The sequence below is a fragment of the Mus musculus genome, chromosome 11, assembly GCF_000001635.26.
Source record: "Mus musculus strain C57BL/6J chromosome 11, GRCm38.p6 C57BL/6J".
Lineage (NCBI taxonomy): Eukaryota > Metazoa > Chordata > Mammalia > Rodentia > Muridae > Mus > Mus musculus.
Genome location: NC_000077.6, coordinates 103,395,730 through 103,417,021, shown reverse-complemented (window position 1 = coordinate 103,417,021; position 21,292 = coordinate 103,395,730). Strand labels below are relative to the sequence as shown.

The 21,292-nt window shown below is 45.9% G+C and overlaps 1 protein-coding gene across 1 annotated transcript in view; it reads left to right on the top strand.

Moving 5' to 3' along the window:
• Positions 1-4,316: 4,316 nt before the first annotated feature.
• Plekhm1 (pleckstrin homology domain containing, family M (with RUN domain) member 1) overlaps positions 4,317-21,292 on the top strand; it is a 48,431-nt gene continuing 31,455 nt past the window's right edge. Inside the window, exons 1-3 of the mRNA NM_183034.2 lie at positions 4,317-4,429; positions 13,112-13,197; positions 19,748-19,995. Coding sequence (NP_898855.1) covers positions 13,153-13,197; positions 19,748-19,995 — 293 coding nt within the window. The 5' untranslated portion in view covers positions 4,317-4,429; positions 13,112-13,152. The remainder of the gene's footprint in view (positions 4,430-13,111; positions 13,198-19,747; positions 19,996-21,292) is intronic.

Sequence of the window (21,292 nt, the reverse complement as noted above, 5' to 3'; positions counted from 1 at the left end):
ATTAGACAACACTATAACATGACCCTAGCCAGCACTGACTCTGAAGCAGGCTTATTTTTCTGCTTTTACATCATTCTAGGTACATACAAAGAATTCGGTCAATCCTAAGGCATAAACAGAGTAGTTAAGGAACAAACAAAGCATAAACAAAGTTCCCATGATTACCGTACGCAGGGTCTTAAGAAGACCCATCACCATTCAAAGAACACATCCCTCAGCTGTATTCATCTTGAGCCTGCTTCCATGTCCTAGCCCAATGTCAAATTCCTGCCAAATTCCTAGAAGGCAGCCCCCAAAGCTCTCCACATGGCTCAGTGGTAGAGTGTTTCATATAGGCAAAGCCCTAAATTCAATCAAAAACACTGCTCAATGTCAAAAAATAGTTTGTGGGACTGGAAAGATGGTTCAGTGGTTAAGAGCACTGTCTGCTCTTCCAGAGGACCTGGGTTCAATTCCCAACACCCACAAGGCATCTCACAACTGAACTAATTGCAGCTCCAGGAGATCTGACACTCTCACACCGACATACATGCAGGCAAAACACCAATGCACACGAAATAAAAATAAATTATTTTAAAAAAATAGTAATGGTTTATGTGTCTTTAATTTGTAGTTTTTGCTTCTGAGCCATCAATGGTACCACTACACACTCAGATTCAGTTAGCCTGCAGCTGTGGAGGAGGGGTCACTCCTGATGAGGGAATTACCTACCGCTAACCCCCAAATGGGAAGCAGGCACTCTGGAAGCAGACACTGTGCTCTTGGCTATTAGAGGCTAAACTCAGGGTGAGTTGGAGCAGAACTCAGGCCAGCAGAGAGTATGGTCAGGGATAGCTGAGGATAAAAGCATTTGCCAGGCAAGCCTGGTCTAAGTTCCATCCCCATGTAAAGGCAGGGAGAGAACATTCTATGAAATCATCTATGACCTCCCACCACACACAGAAGTAGTAAACTGGGGGATTGAGGGCTACCACCTAGATGCTCTTGGTTTGGTTTTGTTTGGTTTTTCTTTTGCCACTCTTGTTTTTAATTATATTTTTATTAGTTAAAACAATTTTTAACTTTAATTACATTTTGATGACATTCTTCTCCTCCAAGTTGTTACAGATCCTCTCCCCCTCCCAACTTTAAGTTCTTTCTCAAAAACCCAAAGGCCCCATACAATACCAAGAAAACAAGATAACTCCCAAAAAGAAAAAAACAAAGTGTAACCAAGTTTAAGCACTCCAGCACGCGGGCACACACACAAGAACGGTGTAGTCAGGTTCAGCTACTCCTGACATGAGGTCTGCCCTAGAGGGGTTGATATTCCCAGTGTCACTGGGAAAAAAAAAAAACAAACCTGATTTTCCTTCTCCCACCAAGTACAATGAACAGTCCAGTTGTTAATCTTTACCCTCGTGCGAGGTTTCCATTCAAGAATGCTTTTTTTTTTTTGTAAACATAACAAAATAAAATATAATAAGTTAAAACAAAAAGTACCACATTGAAGATGGACAGGACACATGAACGGAAGGGAAACATGCTAAGAGAAGGTACAGAATCTGAGACCCACTGTTTGCACACTCAGAAATCCCACAGAAACATAAACTGGATACCTAAATGCAGAGGACCAGGTGCAGACCCATGCTGGCAGTTCCTCGGGAAGATGGGAACTCGCTCTCCCTCATATACTCAAAGGATGGAACACAAAACCTACCTGTCCTACCACAGAACACCTGTCCAGTCATGCTCACTGCTGTCCCAGTCACAATAGCCAGAAATTGAAAAACAGATGTCCCTCCGTAGAAGATGAATAAAGAAAATGTGGTACATTTACACAACAGAGTATTACTCGGCCATTAAAAAAAAAAAGACATCATGAAATTTATAGGCAAAGGGAATATAACTAGAAAAAGAATTATCCTGAGTGAGGTATCCTAGACCTGGTGTCTATTCAGTTATATGTGGACATTAGCAGTTAAGTCAATGATAACTAAGCTACAATCTGTAGAACCACGCCGGGTAGCTGTAGAGGAAGGGAATAGAGGGGACAGACAGCTCTTCTTTGGAAAAGATTATGGATGGATGCGGGCTTGGAACAGGAGGATCAAGTGGGGAAGGAGGAGGGGGTTTGGGGAGAGACTACTCAGGGAGAGACAGCTAAAATTAAGGGGGCATTTAAAGGGTAATATGAAAAACTAATACAGGACAGATTTCCTAAAATATATACATATATGAAGGCAATCTAAATGAAAGCTCCAAATGATCCAGCAGACAGGCTGTGAACTGGCCATCTCTTGTCACCAAACAAAGCTTCCAGTACAGGGACTGGGTTACAGCTAATTGAGTCATTGGCCAAAGAGGCCCATGGGGATCACCAAACAACCCAAGTTGTTGCCTAGCCTATAGGTTGCTCGCCACAAACCAACAGCAAGATTCCACTGCTAAGACAATACCTGCACACCTCACTGAACCTGAAGATGCTGAGTAGGTGCCTAAACAGAGCCTTTATCCCTATGTTCTGGTGTCTTTGGTACAAGAGGGTACTTTGCACACTACCAAATGTGAAGCGCGAACACCAAGCCAGCTGCAACCCCTGCATAACAATGACGTACTGCCTTTAAGATATGTTAGGGCAATGGGGGCGCCAAGCTTATGGGAGAAACCGACCAGTAACGGATTTGACTTAAGGCCCACTTCACCAGGTGGAACCCATACCCAACATGCTTGGGGTAACCAAGAACCAAAGACCAGATAGCCCAGGGACCTAGGGTAAAAGCAAATAAGACTGGTGTCTTAGTTAGGGGTTCCATTGTGGTGAAAGACACCATGACCAAGGCAACTCCTATAAAGGAACACATTTAGCTGGGGCTGGGTTACAGGTTCCGAGGTTCCGTCATTAGCGTGGCAGCAGGCAGACAGGTGTGGTGCTGGGGGAGGAGCTTTTTTTTTTTTTTTTTTTTTTTTAAGAGTCTTGATTAGAAGGCAACCCAGAGGGCTGGAGAGATGGCTCAGTGGGTAAGATACCCAACTGCTCTTCCAAAGGTCCTGAGTTCAAATCCCAGCAACCACATGGTGGCTCACAACCATCCTTAATGAGATCTGACTCCCTCTTCCGGAGTGTCTGAAGACAGCTACAGTGTACTTACATATAATAAAAATAAAATAAATTAAAAAAAAAAGAAAGAAAGAAAAAAGAAGGCAACCAAGAGACTGGGCAGAGTTTGAGCATATATATGTTTGAACATATATTCAAATATATATTACCTCAAAGCCACAGTGACATACTTCCGCTAACAAGGCCACACCTCTTCCAGTAAGGCCATGCCTCCTAAATAGTGCCATTTCCCATGGGCCAAGCACATTCAAACCACAACTGGTAAAAAGAAAGAAAGAAAAGGAAAAAAAAGACATAGTGATAAAATGACTCCTAATGACATTTGGGTACTCATAGATCAATGCCTTGTTCAGCCATCATTAGAGAAGTTTCCTTCTACAGCAGATAGGGAACCCCAAGGGAGAGGTGGAAAGAGTGTAGGAGCCAGAGGGGATGGAAGACACCAAGAAAACAAGGTCCTCTAAGTCAATAGGAGCAAAGTTCATATAAACTCACAGAGAGTCTTTTCTTTTACAGTCACCACCTCTATGGCCCACACCTAGGTCCTAGGTTCCCTTTTGGGCACGGTCCTCAGACCTGCCCAGCCTGCCCTTTATTAGTCACGGTTGCTACATTTGACAGTTTTCTTCCGCGTCTATTCCGAGAGACAGCTGTCATTTTCTGTAATGGAACAAAAGCAATTAAATAGTGAGAAGACAAAAAGCAGGTCCTCTGGGCTTCATGCCTCAAAGGGCTGACCGCAGGCAAATTAAACTAACAGGTCCAAGAGAGCCCTCAGGGCGATCACGTGGTATGAGACAAGTCAAAACAACTGTTTCCTGGCTCCGGAAAAACCAGACCTGAAGGTCCCACTTGGACCCAGGATCCACTTGCTCCCTCCACTACTAATGCCCTTAGGGAAACATACGGGTTAATGGCGCAACAGGGCGCATTTTCGGATTAAGGGGGCAAACACGACAACCCCAAAGTTGCACAGATGCGATTGAGGGGCAGAGCTGCGGGACGCAGAAGTCCCGAAGCTCCAAGGGTCCAGCCTCTCTGCGCTACCCAGAGCCAGAGTAGCGAGAGCGGCAGGATCGCTCACCTGAGCCAAGAAGCCCTGCAATCCGGGGCAAGGGAAGAGCTGACGGCCCCGCCCCTCGGCTCCTCTAGGCCCAGTGATTGGTTTTTGAGGACTGGGGGCGGGGCCGTAGCGAGGAGCCGACGTGATGGCGTCAGACGCCGCGCGCCGCTTCCTGTTGTCAGTGCCTTTGGAGCCGCAGCTTCTGCTCGGAACCGAGGGGGGTCTCGCTTCGCCCGGAGCGCCGCCACCTGCTCCTGATCCCTTCGGTGAGTGAGTCTGGGGTCTGAACGTGGAGGGAAGCGCGGGGCGGTGATGCGACCCGGCGGTGGGCCCGCAACCTCGCAGCCACTCGCGACCCCTGTGCGCCTGGAGACTTGGGGTGGGAACCTCGGCCCTTCGCAGCCCGGGCCTGCTCCCACCTCAGCCAGTGGCCACCGGCTCTCTCCCCTCCGTCTCCACCGCAGCCAACCTCAGCCCCAAGCCGGGTCCCCTAACCACCGGTCTTGCAAAAGTGTAGCCTCACTCGTGACCCCTCTTTAGCCCAGTTGCAACCCGATCCGAGCGAGCCACATCCCTTCGCCACCTCTTATCTCAACATCGCGTTTATCCCTCATCTCTTCTGAACCTTCCCTCGACCCTCCATTCTGGCTCAATTTCTTATCGCAGCCTGTCGTATCTGGCTCACTCGTCCCAAACACGCTAAGTCTCCCTCCCTCCCATTGACCCACTACTGAAGTTTTCTCCTGTTGAACTTGCCGGTTTCTTCTTGGTTACTGACGTCACAGCTTTATCTCAAGGCTTGTGTGTATCTTTTCTTTACCGATTTTTACCTAATTCCCTAGCTGATCACAGAGGTAAGGTCTCTCAGGCACTTTCCTGTCTAAGACTTAATATTAAACTGTCCCCGACTCTGCTGTAGAGGACTGTCTCAGTTTCTACCACTTCCCCCAGTCCTTTCGTTACTTTAAATTTAATATGCATTTATTAATTCTTTGAGAATTTTATGCATGTACATAATATTCCTGCCCCCTAACATCACTGTTAGTTTGGGGTTTTGGGTTGTTGTTGTTGTTGTTTTTGAGACAGCATGTCACTATTTAGCCTTAGATCTCTCTCTCAGATCACTCACTATGTAGATCAGGCTGGCCTCAAACTCACAGTGTGGGTCACCACTCCTGGTTTTAATCTGTTTTTTGTTTGTTTGTTTGTTTGTTTGTTTTTGTAGGATGGAGGGTGGTTTTGTTTTTTGTTTTTGTTATTGTTTTAAGACAGCCAATCTAAACAGCCATGGACTCCTGATCCTCCCTGCCTCCACCTCCCAAGTGCTGGAATTGTAGGCATGAGTCACCATGCCTGGCTTCCCAGAATTGCTATTAACTAGATCTACTCAACTCCTGTCATTTTCTTCCTTGATCCAGCTCTCTTTCACTTTGAGAATTTAGGGTATAGCTCCCTAGTGGTCATACTTGCTATATTCCTCAACAGCCATGTCTGCTCCTTGTTCAGAGCCCAGCAGACTAAACAGCTAAATTGGTGTGTGTAGGGACTCGGATGGTAACTGAGTATAAAGCTTCTTGGGGGAGATGTTCTTTGTAGTGTCTGATCTCCTAAATGTGTTTCCACAGATGGCTTTTCTGGCATTCCTATTAAGTCATTTGTGCCTGCTGTTGTAATGGTAGGTGTCATTCAAATACCTGGGAGGTGAGAGGTGGCCACTCAACCATCTCATTCATCCTGAGGTAATGGAAACCAGCCCTTCCTTTTGGCTGGCGGTTCTGTCAGTAGAGAGCCTCAGGGAAGCAGTGTGGAGTTAGTTGGTTGTGATCACAGAGTCCTGCCAGTGTGTCCTAGCACCTGTGAGGAAGAATCTACCCAGTGTTCCTTTCTGCATAGCTGAATGCAGAGCTTCCCCACTATTGAACCCAGAAACATAATGGCCATCAGAAGCATGTTGTAAGCCAGGAGGAGTCCTGGGAGGCTGAAGGACAGTACAGGGACTGTAAAATCGCTTCTCTTTTTGTAGGTCCTGGATCACTTAGTCTTAGCCACTGGGGTTTGTAGGAACATGTAAAGGTGAACCCAGTAGTTGAGACAGATGTGTGTCTTTAAGTCCTATGCTCAGCATTTATAGTCCAAGGACATTTCCAACCAGGTTCTAATGGGCTTGCTTTGGGAGGGGTCTTTGGCAGCCCCCTCCCCCATACGCAAGCCCAGTGCTGGAGTTTTAGTCCAGGGCCTTGTATATGTGAGGCAAATATTCTACCACTGAGCTGCACTTCAGGCCCTGTCAGCAAGGGTCTTGAGAGACCATGCTTACCACAGCCGTCTCCTTCTGTGAAGGCTGAATGCAGCTCTGCCTTGAATAGTCTCTCATGATGATGCAACCTTCAGAGTTGCTTTTCACTCATTGGCAGCTTTGTGTACTGGCAGAAATTTCTCAGTAGCCCTACAGCGTAAAGTGTTGTGCCTCAGCTTCCCAGTCTGCTGAATAGATGAATCTGTTCTATATGCCTCGCCTGTATCTATTAAGTCATTCAAGAGTTGAGCTATTTATTTATTTATTTATTTATTGGGTTTTTTTCAAGACAGGGTTTCTCTGTATAGCCCTGGCTGGCATGGAACTCACTCTGTAGACCAGGCTGGCCTTGAACTCAGAAATCCTCCTGCCTCTGCCTCCCAGATGTCGGGATTAAAGCCGTGTACCACTATTGCCCAGCTATTTATTTATTTTTGATTTTTGAGTACTAGTCCTAGGTCCTAGAAGTACAGCAATGAGTGGATTCTTCGAAGTTGTTTTTTTCATTCACTCAGAGCACCCACGTCCTTAGAATCCTATCGCAAAGCCAGGTACAGTGCTACCCACCTGAAACCACAGGTGCCCAGGAGGCTGAGAATGAGAGTTCAAAGCTTTCCCAAGGAGTTTAAGACCTTCCTGGGCTACATAGTAAGTTCAAGGTCAGTCTATGAGACATAGCAAGATCTTGCTCAGAAATAAAATATTTTTTAGAAAGAGTTATTATTATATGTAAGTACACCGTAGCTGTCTCCAGACACACCAGAGGAGGGCATCTGATCTCATTACGGGTGGTTGCTGGGATTTGAACTCAGGACCTCCAGAAGAGGAGTCAGTGGTAGCACACTACTGGGTCCTGCTGAAGGAAAAATCTAAAAGCCAGGCAGAGTTGGCCAGGCTTTGTAATCTCTTCGCTGAGGGATGAGAAACTAGGAAGATTGCTAGAAGTTGAGGCCAGCCTGAGCTACCCAGCAGACAGAACAAAACAAAGCCAAAAGGAGGTAGAGAGAAGAATCCTATACTGTGTGGAACAGGATTGTGGGAGAGTTGGTGGTATTGGGTGAAAGGGAAGTCGGAGGGGAAATGTGTCCAGCGGGGGCAGATGCCCTCGCCCACATGAGAGTTTGGTCTGGTCTCTCATCCTCCAGCAGTATTTAACTTGAAGCTCCTGCTTCAGAAGCGTCTTCTCTTTCCCCATCCCCACCCCGTCCCCAAACCCTGCCCATAGCCCTAACCCTAACCCTCTTCTTAGCCCTGCCTACACCCACCCCTCGTATTACTCACCCCTATCCCTGCCCGCCAGGACACTGGTTTAGAAGTCCAGCTCTCTTCGGGACGTGCTGGTTCCTCACTCAGGATTCTCGTGTCTGCGAGGTCAGCTGCCTTTCTGAATCAGAACGCAGCTCTGTCATTCTTTTTCAACTGAAATAAGATGCCCCATGCCTCCGTCTGGCAGCTGGACGGCCCCAGCACAGGGCTGTTCACAACCCACAGGGATAGGATTCAGGCTCCGCAAGGAGGGCAGCTGCCATGGCCAGGGTGCCCCTGAAGAGAAGCCCTGGCCGTTCACTGATGGACAGAGGACTTTGAGAGCAGTAAAGCTCCTTGTCCCTTCTTTCAAGTCTCATGTAAGCCGTGTTCTTCCTTCCTCAGCGTGCAGATGAAGTGAGATGACCGTACTAGCTAGAACTGGGACAAATCCTTCCAAGTTGAACACTTAAGACAGTTCTAGAACTTAGGTGCAGTGGAGAAGACCATAAATCTGTCTGGTAAGACGGTGTCTTGCTTTAGTTCTTATTTGATAAAGCAGAGCTTTTGACCTGAGACAGTTTGAGCTGCAAAGAAAGGACTGAGGAGATCTGAGATTTCTGTTTCTCACTTGCTTCTACTGAGCCTGTGTGCTCCTCTAGAGTAGAGACGACCATGTCGCACAGGACTGTTCTAAGAATTAAACAGATCAGAAAAGCTTTGTTCATCCCGAAAGGCACATGAGGGTGAATCAGTGCCTGGAGTAGAGGCAGACTTAGTACCATTTTGGGCTTTCTAAGGGCTGCCTCCCCTGCTAAACTCCCCGGTAATGTTGACGACCCTCAATATTGTTGCTCAAGTCTTCTCCTTACTTCTTCTGCAGAAGTGCCCTGAGAGCCACACCTCTCTTCATTCTCCTTCTTGGGGTCAGTGAAGGATAGCTGATGGTAGGAATTGACACCAGTCTCACATGTTAGGAGATCTGATGTCCACTCCAGGTGGACAGTGGCCACTGACCCAGCAGTCAAGACAGCTTCCGTGAGCAAGTGCATTCCTGTCTACCTGAAGCACTGACTTTCTTAGATTCACTTTAGTTTAGTTTAGTTTAGATTTTTTCAATTAATTCATTACGTGTGCGCGCATGTGCATACCACATGTAGTAACAGAAGAGGGTATGAGACCCCCCCCCCCCAATTGAAGTTAAAGGGTGTTGTGAGCATTCTGGGACCCAAATCCAGGACCTCTACAAGAGTACAGCCCTTAGTTGCTGAGCTCCGGTTAGGTTTTTTGAGATGGCAGTATCTGTAACCAAGCTGGCCCAGAACTCCTTATATGACTGAGAGTGGCCCTGAACTTAACAGTCCTCCTGCTGAGATTACAAGAGTGAGCCGGCTATATTGGGATTTGGGTTTTGGTTTTTGAGGCAGGTTGTCATGTAGTTGAGGAGATACTAAATTGATGCTTTTGCCTCTCCTTCCAAATGCTGAGATTACGTGGCCTGGGGTGGCGTTTGCTTGTTTGTTTTTTATTAACTGTCTATATTAACAGTGCCCCACTTGAGTACTCTATTACTTTCAGCTAATTAGTCCCCGGAGCTTTAATTGACAGGCTGTTATTTGTATGTTGAGGTCTAAGCCCTAGGGTCCTGTTCACTGGCTGAGAGAAGAGCAACTGGGGTGTGAAGAATTCCGACCAGAGCAGTGCCGCAGACCCTCTGGGTCCCTTTGTCTGCGTGGAACGGGTCTCTGGGGCAGGTGGACAAGGCGGGTGACAGACAGATCAACACACGAGATTGTGTAGAATCTGAATGTATTGTGTTAGGTCAAGCATCAAACGTTTTTATACTGAAGAAATGACAAGAAACCGGGCAAAATACAATCCACCAAGTTACAGTGACGCAATACAAAAGGAATGTATTCATCAAAAGAAGGTGGGGACCAGGCTGCTGCAGGAAAAGAAGGGAGCCAGGTGTAAACTAGTCTATTGTTAAACCCACCACCAGGGTTCTGCACTAACGACCTTATCATGAATACTGCAATACCCCAACACCCTATGTCCTGGGTCTACAGAAGACTTTACCAACTTACTTCTAATGTGAAGCTTGCTATACTTGGCTGTAGAGAAGATCTCTGTCTCAGTGGGATTCCCTAGCTCTATTATTCCCTTGTTTGGGTGAGATTTGCTACTGTCCTTGGTAAATATTTTGCAGACCAGCTCTGAGCTACTGGTTCTGTCTTTTGTAATGCTTAGTTAGTTACTGAGTAGGTTAACTTCCTTACTGCATTCTTACAGGATTCTAAGCTTCTGGGACCTTGGAACAATGGGGAGACTTAACTATAACAGAATTTTTCCATACACCAGACTAACACGGGAATAGGGTATGAGTATATGGGTAAATGAGAACGCCAAAGCTTCAGGAGGTGAGTTTCCTTGAAACTCTCTTCCTCGTTGAGTGCTTACAGACTTTTTCAGGCTGTCAAGCAGACTTGACCGGAGGGCGTGGCAGAGCAGCAGCCTGAGGCTTGTGCCCTGGAGGTAGGGGGGCAGGAAGCCAAGGGCTTAGAGTCTGAGCAGCTGGATCTTGCTTGCTGGGCTGCACAAGGGTCATGAGAGAGGAGTTCAACGTCCAGGACAGGCATGCTGTGAGGAGTGACTCTGACTAACTCCTTTTCTACCCAGAATATGGACTGGCCTCCTGAAGCCTTGAAAATCCCCGGGGAGATGAAGCAGAATTTGGAAGGGTGAAGCCAGAGCTAAGGGCTCTTCCTGGCAGGCAGCCTGTCTCTATAAGGACCATGCTTCTCCACATACTTGCCTCCCTGTGCAGAGTGCCTTTTTTTTTTTTTTTAAGATTTTTTAATTATTTATTATACGTAAGTACACTGTAGCACTCCAGAAGAGGGAGTCAAATCTCTTTACGGATGGTTGTGAGCCACCATGCGGTTGCTGGGATTTGAACTCGGGACCTTTGGAAGAGCAGTTGGGTGCTCTTACCCACTGAGCCATCTCACCAGCCCCACTCTGCCCTTTTTATTACCACCATCTAAGAAGCCAAAGACTGGCTTGGTCCCATCATTGAGGACCACCCTATTTCTTTCCTCCCCCAGGTCTCACACTCCACTTCTGTCCTGTAAACCTTGTCTGCCAGATTGGCGTTACTGTTCCTTGGGCCTGCAGCTGAAGTGTGTGCACTCTTCCCAGCCCCCCTCAAATTCTAGCCTTGTTCCAAGTGGTGGAGCCAAGCCACTAGTGTAAATTTGTTCCTAGACCTGCCTCAGCTTCCTCTTCCTTCTTCCTCTATCAGGTAGAAATAATGAAATGGTATTGGTTCATAGGGTGATCACAGGGGAAGTGTAAACAGGGCAGTTTGGGTAACATCCCTTGCTTGTGTGAGCTTCTTTGTTCAGTAATTGAGTGGGATGGCCTGAGCCTTTTTCCCTAGATTTGTTTGGATATAAATGTGCAGGCCTGGGACAGGGCAAAAAGGTACCTGGCCTTTGGAATCTTTTTTTTTTTTTAAAGATTTTATTTATTTACTTATTATATGTAAGTACACTGTAGCTGTCTTCAGACACACCAGAAGAGAGCGTCAGATCTCGTTACAGATGGTTGTGAGCCACCATGTGGTTGCTGGGATTTGAACTTCCGACCTTCGGAAGAGCAGTCGGGTGCTCTTACCCACTGAGCCATCTCACCAGCCCCCTGGCCTTTGGAATCTTGAACTGTGGATACATACGTACATTGTGGGCATTGGCATTCTTCATTTATAGATTTGTGGCTACATCCATCAGAACTACAGATAGCTTTCCTACCCCAAACACATCATGTTCAGACCTCACACTTGAAAAAGAAAATTTTCTACCCCCATGGTCCTGCTAGCTGCTGCAGGTGTGCTGAAACCCTGGACTTGGCAGTAGTTGGGTCCTGTACAAGACCCCCGCCTTGAGTGTGAATTGTGAGGCCCAGCACCTGGTCTCCACCAGTTCTTAGCATCTTCAGTGAAAGCCCCTCCTTCACGGCCTAGCCACAGGCCTTCTGTTTCCACACTCAACCCTTCTGTCTGAGAAGTTTTACGACCCAATAGGTAGGTGCATAAGGTAGACAAGTCAAACATTTAATAATAATAAGCCATAAGTAAATCGAATTTAAACTGGTTCTTTGGTATATAAACAGTTTTACTCTTTATTGAAGACAAAACAAATTTGCATGCTGATAAGAAAGCTGTGCTTGTCTATCCAATTCAAGTTATACTAACGTGCTGAGGAAATACTAAGAGCCTTTGCTTTTATACTTAAACCATTATGTTTCTATAAAAGCAGAAAAATTTGTATAATAAACATAGCAAGACTGCAAGTTTTCTCAAATCTGAGCTGGGAGCTGGGTGTGGTGGTCCACACCTTTAATCTCAGGACCCAGGAGGCAGAGAGAGGCACATCTTGGTAAATTTTGCTGGGTGTGGTGGTCCACACCTTTAATCTTAGGGCCCAGGAGGCAGAGAGAAGCATATCTTGGTAAATTTTGCTGGGTGTGGTGGTCCACACCTTTAATCTCAGGGCCCAGGAGGCAGAGAGAAGCATATCTTGGTAAGTTTGAGGCCAACCTGGTCTACATAGAATTCCAGGACAGCCAGAGCTACATGGAGAGGCCCTGTCTAAAGGGGAACAAATGGCTCAAATCCAAACTGAGGTTGATCAGACAGTGCTCATTGATGATGTATGGTGATACATTGTGACTTCCTGTGTAATATAAATACACGTGCTGCATGTTCAGAACCAGTGTAGCCATGTAAGTCATGTGAGGCCACACAGGTGAGCTCTGCCAGAAATACCTCCGATCCATTAGAATTGATTTTGAATTCATTTTTAGTTGTTGTGCATTCAGAAACCTTTTTCTGTTGATAAATTTTTTGCAATCACCACATTATTTTGTGGCACCTGATAGGGGCTTCAACCCACTTGCCTTAGGGTTTTACTGCCGTGAACAGACACCATGACCAAGGCAAGTCTTACACCCACAGTGACACACCTATTCCAACCAGGTCACACCTATTCCAACAAGGCCACACCTCCAGATGGTGCCACTCCCTGGTCCAAGACTATACAAACTATCACACCACTGTTGAGAAAGTTTTACAAATCCCTATCCCATAGGCCCTGGCTTTCTGCACAGATTCTGGTATGAAGAGCTCTCCCTTCTCCTCGGAGCACAGGGTTTGCCCCTCCCAAAGACTGAGCTTCCATTTCCTTCCTTAAAAGCCAGTGTCAGTTTTTCCTGAGCTTTGCTCAGAGGCTCTTCATTTGCAATTTGAGTGGCAGGGCCTGACCTCCTGCTGCCTGCTGGGAGGGGCCTGCGGTTTTGGGCTAAGTTCAGAGCATGCTCATCTAGCCTCCTCCTCCTGTTTCTTCAGGTGTCATGTGAGTCTCCCTCAGAGCTGCTGCCCGAGTGGAAATGCTCTCAGTGGAGAATGGCCTGGACCCTCGTGCTGCCATCCAGGTAGGTGGGCAATATAGGATCAAGGGAAGGAAAGGGCTGCACAGGGCCACGGTTTCATCAGAGATTTATTTAATTTATATTATGTGTGTGTGTGTTTGTGTGTGTGTGTGTGTGTGTGTGTGTATGTGAGTACACTGTAGCTGTCTTCAGACACCAAAAGAGGGCATCAGATCCCATTATAGATGGTTGTAAGCCACTGTGTGGTTGCTGGGGTTTGAACTCAGGACCTCTGGAAGAGCAGTCAGTGACTACTCTTAACTGCTGAGCTATCTTAACAGCTTCCTCATCAGCTTTTCTCTTAAAAAGTTGTTTTTTTCTCGTTTTAGATAGGGCCTCCTGGGGTAGTCTAGATGGGCCTCAAACTCACTCCATAGCAAAGGATAAACTCCTGGTTTTCCTGCTTTGACCTTCAGGGTTCTAGGGTTGCTGGCACAAATCACTGTAGCCAGCTTTCATCTACTCTTCTTGAAATAAATGAACACTACACAGAGAGAGGCTTCAGTTGGAGAGACATTTACAACAAAGCCAGGCTTGCAGGAGATCCTGACCATTCATTCATTCATTCATTCATTCTCCCTCCCTCTCCCTCTCACACTCACTATCCCTCTCTCTCTGTCTCGTGTGTGTGTGTGTGTGTGTGTGTGTGTGTGTCTGTCTGTCTGTCTGTCTGTCTGTGTATGTGCCCTATAGCATGTCATGGAAAACCTATGGGAGTCTGTTTTCTCTTTCCATCATGTGGGTTCTGCAGACTGAGCCAGGTCAGGCTTGGCAGCAAGTACTTTTACCCACTGAGCCATCCTGCCAATCACCCACGCTTGCTTTTTGAGACCGGGCCTCTCAGTGACTTTGGAGCTTGCTGATTTGGTTGGACTAGTTTGGCAGCAAGTCCTGGAATTCTCTCTCCCTCTCCCCAGTGCTGAGACTGCAGATGTCACCGTGTGCAGTTTTTTATGTGGGTGCTGAGGATCCCACTCAAGTCTTCATGCTTGTGTGCACTTTACAGTGTGCTCAAGCCCTCAGTTGTCTGACGAAGCTGATTTCATTAGTTTCAATAGTGGGGTTAAGTTGGCCGCATGTATACATATATATCTTTGTCATGTACTGCTTTCCAGGGAAACTTTAAGCAAACATATTTGTGGCCAGTTTACCTCTTCAACAACCTCTCGTAGTCATGGTTGTGTATGTGTGGTTTTTTTTTCCCCTGTGCTTGGCCCTGGACTTGCCTAGGTGCTCTGGACTGGCTGCTGTGTCCTTGAAAAGGCAGGAGGTCATATAGCTTTTTGACTCAGTGGAATCCTATGATGGCTTCTTTGGAGAATTCTTTCCTCCCAGTACTGCTCTCTAGTTACCAGAATCTTCTGCCACAAGGAGCTGCTGCCCTCAGAGAGCTGCCTTCCCTCTCCTGGCCACTAGAGGGTCAGCTCTACCTGTTCCCCTGCTGGCTTCCAGCTAGGCCTGTGATGTCATTCTTGTTTCATGCTGGGCCCTCTGGAGCAGAGCCCTCACCTCCTCCTAGCAAGAGGTGCACAGACCCCCCACCCCTTGAGGCTTAAGCCTAGTTATCCCCGCATCCCCCGACACAGCACTTGGTAGGCACTCAGTTGGAAATAGTTTTAGCCTTTTATATAATGTATAATATATTTTAAGTAACATTTAAAATTCAACCCCGAGATTGAAATCTTTGCTTCAAAGGACACTATTCATAAAGTGTTGGAGGGGGGATGAAAAGATAGTGTCCATAGGAAAAGAGAAGCTATTCTCTCTGAAAAAGGTCTGGTACGCAAAATAGAGTGAGAACTATTTCAGCCTTTCAGAGAGAGTCTGGGGGCTGGGAAATGGCTATCCATGGTGTGTGCTGGTGTGAAGCCCTGTGTTTGAATCTCCAGAACTCTTGTGGCAGTCTTTATCTATAACCCCAGTTAGGGAGAGGGAGGGCACATTTCTGAGAAATCCTCAGGGTTCACTGGCCAGGTAGGCCATGAATCGCTGAGCACAAGTTCAGTAAGAGACATAACCTATAAGAATAGTGTATGTGTGCTGGGCCTGGTGGCTCATGCTTTAATCCCAGCACTTGGGAGGCAGAGGCTGGTGCATCTCTGAGTTCCAGGCTAGCCTGGTGTACAGAGTGCTAGGACAGCCAGAGCTACAGAGAGAAACCCTGTATGGAAAAACCACAATAATAACAAAAAAGATTAATGTGTAGTGTGACTAAGACACTCAGCCCACATGTATATGTTGCTCTGCACATGCACTGACACACACAAGCCCACACAGCACACATAAAAACAAGTTACACAGTGGACAAAGGATTTCTCCAAGGAAGATATGCAAATAAGCCAGGAAGTACACAAAACGATGCTTTTTCTATTACTGTTTATTACTTTTAAATTAATTGCTATTAAGCCCAGTGAAATGTAAGAGAAAGCCATGGTAAGGTGTTGCCTTACTCCATTAAGGTGGCTGTAATAAGAAAGACATCAGCAAGTGTTGACAAAAAAAATGAAAAAGCTAGACCTCTTCTCTAATCTCTGAGAATGTAAAGATCATGGCTACTTTGGCAAACAGTTCTGTTTCCTAGAAAACATAAATAGGCCTTTTGAGGCTTTGGGTTTTTTTTTAACTTTTTTTCTTCTTTTGATTTATTTATTTATTATATATAAGAACACTGTAGCTGTCTTCAGACACATCAGATCTCATTACAGATGGTTGTGAGCCACCATGTTGTTGCTGGGATTTGAACTTAGGGCCTCTGGAAGAGCATTTAGTGCTCTTAACCACTGAGCCATCCCTCCAGCTCCTTGAGGTTGGTTTTGGGGTCTGGGGAGGGGGGTTGTTTGTTTGTTGTTGTTTTTTCGAGATGGGGTTTCTCTGTGTCACCCTGGCTGTCCTGGAACTTACTCTGTAGACCAGGCTGGCCTTGAACTCAGAAATCCACCTGCCTCTGCCTCCCAAGTGCTGGGATTAAAAGCGTGCCCCACCACTCACTGCCTGGCAAGGTTGTTTTTAATTCCTTTTCTTTCTGGTGTTGAAGATGAAAGACAAGATCCCACAAATATAAGCAGTGCTCTACCCCTGAGCCACATCCCCGGGCTGGCATGGGGAGCATAGATTTTATGTGATTTAACAATTCTTTGGATTTGAAGGCAGGTTTTACTATGTAGTCTAGGCTGGCCTTAAACTTAACTATCAAGACAGCCTCGAAGTCACGTGTAAGTCCTCAGCTTTTAGCAGTCGGGGTTGCAAGCCTATCACTGTCAAAGACCTCAGCTTTAGCAGTCATGGTTGCAAGCCTGTCACTGTGCGAGCTCACATGTCAATGGCTCATCGGTTCTAGACCTGGAAGTATGTCTTCATAAAGATGTGGATAAAAACGCTCAGAGCAGCACTGTAGTCAAAAAGTGCCATCCAGCCAGGTATTCGTTTTCTCATGAATGGCGAGATAAATAAAGCTTGGTGTATCCATGCAGTAGATGTGAGTGGTCTTACCTGACAGTAAGAAGGAACTACGTTCTGATAATGTGCTGTAGTGCGGATAACCCGTGATCACATGCCGAGTCATAGGAACCAAACTCCAAGTCACATGCTGTGTGTTTCCATTTCTTTGAAATGTCCAAAATAGATAAATCTGTTGAGTCAGATTACCCTGCAGCCACCCCACCCCCTGCCATGAATACACTGTTTGTTTCAGGGGTGTTGAAATGCTCTAAAATTAGTTAATGGCACAGGTTGCACAATTCTCTGATTATGCTACAAAACACTGAACTTCCTTTTCCAAAACTTTGTATTTTATTGACTGTAAATTTTCAGATCAAGAAGTTTAATTAACTGTAGACAGAGTAAATGCAATTTTGGTATTGTTTGTTTAGGAATACATCTATGATTAAAAGTAATGATAAAAACATAAAATAATACTGGAGAGGTGCCTGAGAGTTAAGCACACTTGCTACTGGGTTTTGTTTGGTTAGTTTTTGTTTTGTTTGAAATTTTCTCTTGTAGCCCTGGCTGTCCTTGAATTCACTAGTGCAACAGTCTGGCCTCAAAGATCAGGTGCTGGGATTAAAGGCGTGTGCCACCACTCCTGGCCTTACTTGCTGAGAGGACCCTGATTCAGTTCCTAGTACCCAGTGTGTTAGTTCTCAACTGCCTATTATTCCAGTTCCAGGGGGATCCACCATCCTCTTCTAGTCCCTATGAGTACCGCACACGTGCACACACACATACATACATACATAAACACACACACACACAGTGCACTTACATGAAGGCAAAATATACACATAAACTAAAAGTAAGGTTTTTTTAGAGGTTTTATATTTTTTCAGTTTTTTGTTTTGTTTTTTCGAGACAGGGTTTCTCTGTGTAGCCCTGGCTGTCCTGGAACTCACTTTGTAGACCAGGCTGGCCTCGAACTCAGGAATCCACCTCCCTCTGCCTCCCAAGTGCTGGGATTAAAGGCGTGTACCACCACCACCCGGCCTAGAGGTTTTATTTTTATATGAACATTTTGCCCAAAAATGTAAATGTATCACATGCACACATGGTGCCTGTGGAGGCCAGAAGAGGGCATCAGATTTCTATACTGTAGTTACAGATGTGAGCTCCATGTGCATGCTAGGCAGCAAACCTGGGCCTCTACAAGAGCAGCCAGTGCTCCTAAGCTGAGCCACCTCTCCAGCTCCTGCCAAGCAAACCTTTTCCTTTTTTCTTTTTTTTAGGATTTCATATGTGAGCACTGTCATTTCTAGCCCTCCTACCTCCAGCACTCACTTCCAAGTTCATGATCTCTTCTTCTATGCTTCTTGTTGCTACCCTCACACGTATACAAACACATACTTGTGGATATAATCTTCTGCATATGGGGGACTAGACAGCCTACTAGTGCTCATCCTATAGAAGGCTGATTCTCCTCTCAGCAGCCATTGTAAATGAATCTGCTTGGTTGGTTGTTTCATTTGAGACAGGGTCTTACTGTTTAGCCCTGACTGATCTGGAATTCCTTATGTAGACCAGGTTAGCCTTAGGCTTACAGAGATCTGCCTGCTTCTGCCTCCTGAGTGCTGAGATTAAAGGAATGTGCCGCAATGCTCAGTGTCAATAAATTAAAATAGTAGCAGTAGTAGTAATAATTTGTGAAAGTAAAAGTTAACCAAAATTGAAAAATGTGGTTACTTCTGGGGAGGATCAAAAATAGCAAGACAAACAAACCCCGAAGTTTGTCATTTAAATCAGAGAAGTTAGTGTAAATTATAACTTGTTAATTTTTAAAATTCAACTTTCCAAACAACACCCTCTGTTCAGATTAAGTCAGAATAAAAGTGAAGTATTTATCTATAACTTAATACTTGCTTCAAACCGGTTCTTCTGCAGTTCTGTCTAGTTCTTTGCTAAACACTAAAGATTTGATACACTCATATCTATGATTGTATGATTTTCCCACCAACACCTGGTGTACATTTGGAATTGCATGCCTTATATATGTTATTGTATCAGACACAGTGGCAAGTGTTAGAGACATGAGGAGAAAAGAAAAACCAATTTCTGTCTTCAAGCAATGGCCTCTGCGGGGCATGGTGGTTCAGATAGATCTCTAGATTCAAGGCTAGCCTGGTCTACAAAGTGAATTCCAGGACAGCCAGAGCTACAGAAATCCTTTAAAGCTTTGCTCTAGGCCTAGGCTCTTAGCTAATATAATTATACATCTGTGGTCTTGACTGGTCTTTCCTCCCCACAGTGTTGGGGATCTAATGGAGGGCTGTAACTGTCAAGCATACTCTCTTGAGCCACACTTGCTGGTCCTTTCTTTGTTATTGTTCTAAAGAAATACTCTGCCTCCTTAGCTTGTCTCTGCCGAGTGCCCCCAAGCCACCATTTCAGTAGTTAAATACAAGATTGATGTTTAGTTTTAAAAACCAAAAGATACGGGACTGGAGAGATGGCTCAGCAGCTAAGAGCACAGGCTGCTCTTCCAGAGGTCCTGAGTTCAAATCCCAGCAACCACATGGTGGCTCACAACCATCTGTAATGGGATCCATTGCCCTCTTCTGGTGTGTCTGAAGACAGTGACCATGTATGTACTCACGTACGTAAAATAAATAAATAGATATTTTAAAAAGAGAGAGGGAGAGATAGGGCGCACTTGTTGCTCTTGCAGAGGATCTGGGTTTGATTTTCAGCATCTACATGGTGTGTGGCCCACAACCATCCATAACTCCAGTTTTAGGGAATTTGATACCCTCTTCTAACCTCAGACACTAGGCACACATGTGATACACATACATACATGTAGGCCAAACACTCACACATACATTAATAAATTTAATTAAAACTTTTTCTTTTAAATAAAAAATAAAAAAAAAATAGATGTACAAAACCATTTCTTCTGTATGCCGGATCTTCACTTGCCACAATAGCTAGCTTTGCAGAAGGAGTCTAGGTTACATACATAAGTGTGTGTGGTCACACACCTCAAAAAACAGGCCCTGGACTACATTCCAGGGGCTCCACATAGGACTTCCCTCTAAAGTCTGCCCTTGTGTTTAACACAACTTAGGTCATCAAGAAGAAGCTCGTGGGATCCGTGAAGGCTCTGCAGAAACAGCATGTGTCTCTGGACACAGTGGTCACCAGTGAAGATGGAGATGCCAACACCATGTGCAGTGCCCTGGAGGCTGTGTTCATCCACGGCCTGCATGCCAAGCACATCCGCGCCGAGGCTGGCGGCAAAAGGAAGAAGCACACTCACCAGAAGGCTCTGCCTCAGCCTGTCTTCTGGCCCCTTCTGAAAGCCATCACCCACAGGTGAGATCCGTCAGGGAGAGAGGAGCTTCAGCCTGGGGCGCTGGGCTCCTCTCCAGGGTGGCACAGCCAGAAGCAGTGTTGTGGTGTAGTCGCTATGCAGTGACTGTAGGGCTAGGCTTAAGGAAGGCTTGCCTCCAGACCCTGAGACACTCCTCTAGAGCCTGTGGCTTCTCCTCACCCCAGCACTAATGACCTTTAGACTCCGCTAGGCTGAGTCATGTACTTACTGCTGAGTGGTGTGGCCTGAGAAGACTAAAGTATCCCCTCTCCTTTTTTTTTTTTTTTTTCAAGACAGGGTTTCTCCTTATAGCCCTGGCTGTCCTGGAACTCACTTTGTAGATCAGGCTGGCCTGGAACTCAGAAATCCACCTGCCTCTGCTGGGATTAAAGGCGTGCGCCACCACGCCCAGCAGGAAATGTTGCTGACTTGCCTTTGAATATTCAAGTCTGTCTTCTAAATTTAAAATATATGTTTTTTAAAATTTTATATGTGTAAGTATCCCCCTACATGAGTATCTGTGCACCATGTATGTGTCTGGTGCAGGGCACACAAGCCAAAAGAGGATGCCAGACCCCTGGGAACTGGACCTACAGATGATTGAGCCAGCCACCATGTGAGCGCTGAAAATAGAACCTGGGTCCTCTGCAAAAGCAGCCAGTGCTTTTAACCAGGGAGCCATTTCTCCAGCTCCTGTATTCTGAACTTTATGTTCATGATGAGGTATGTGTGGCACTTAGCCTAGAAACCAGATATATTTCTGAATATTCACCCTAAGGCCCTGTCTTTGGCCTTGTCCTTGGCTGCTTAGACCCTATGCTGGTACCTAGCACTGCCTCCGTAAAGTGTTAAGTGCCTGAAGACACCTTGTCAGTCTTTGGTCTGCCTTCCTGTAGCTGCTGATAGTGCCCTGTCTTGGTTTTTTTAGCTCTCTTCCAAGTAACAGTGTGTTTCTTTGTTTTTAAGTTTTGTTTTAAGTTTGTGTGTATGAGTGTGTGCCTGTGTGTCTATGCCACATGCATGTGGGTGCCTATGGAGTCCAGAAGAGGTAATCAGATCCCCTGGAGCTGGAGTTATGAGTATGTGAGGCACTCAACATATGTGCTGGGACTTGAACTCAGATCCTCTGGAAGCACAGCAAGTGCTCTTAACCACTGAGCCACCGCTCCAGTCCCAGAGACTGAGTTTCTAGTTGTCTCTATATCCAGCTCAGTGGTACCCTGAGTCAGTTAGCCAGTCAGTAATACTGCCGAAGTTAAGTACAGCTTACACTGAGTCCAGAGGACTGGGGGTACACTT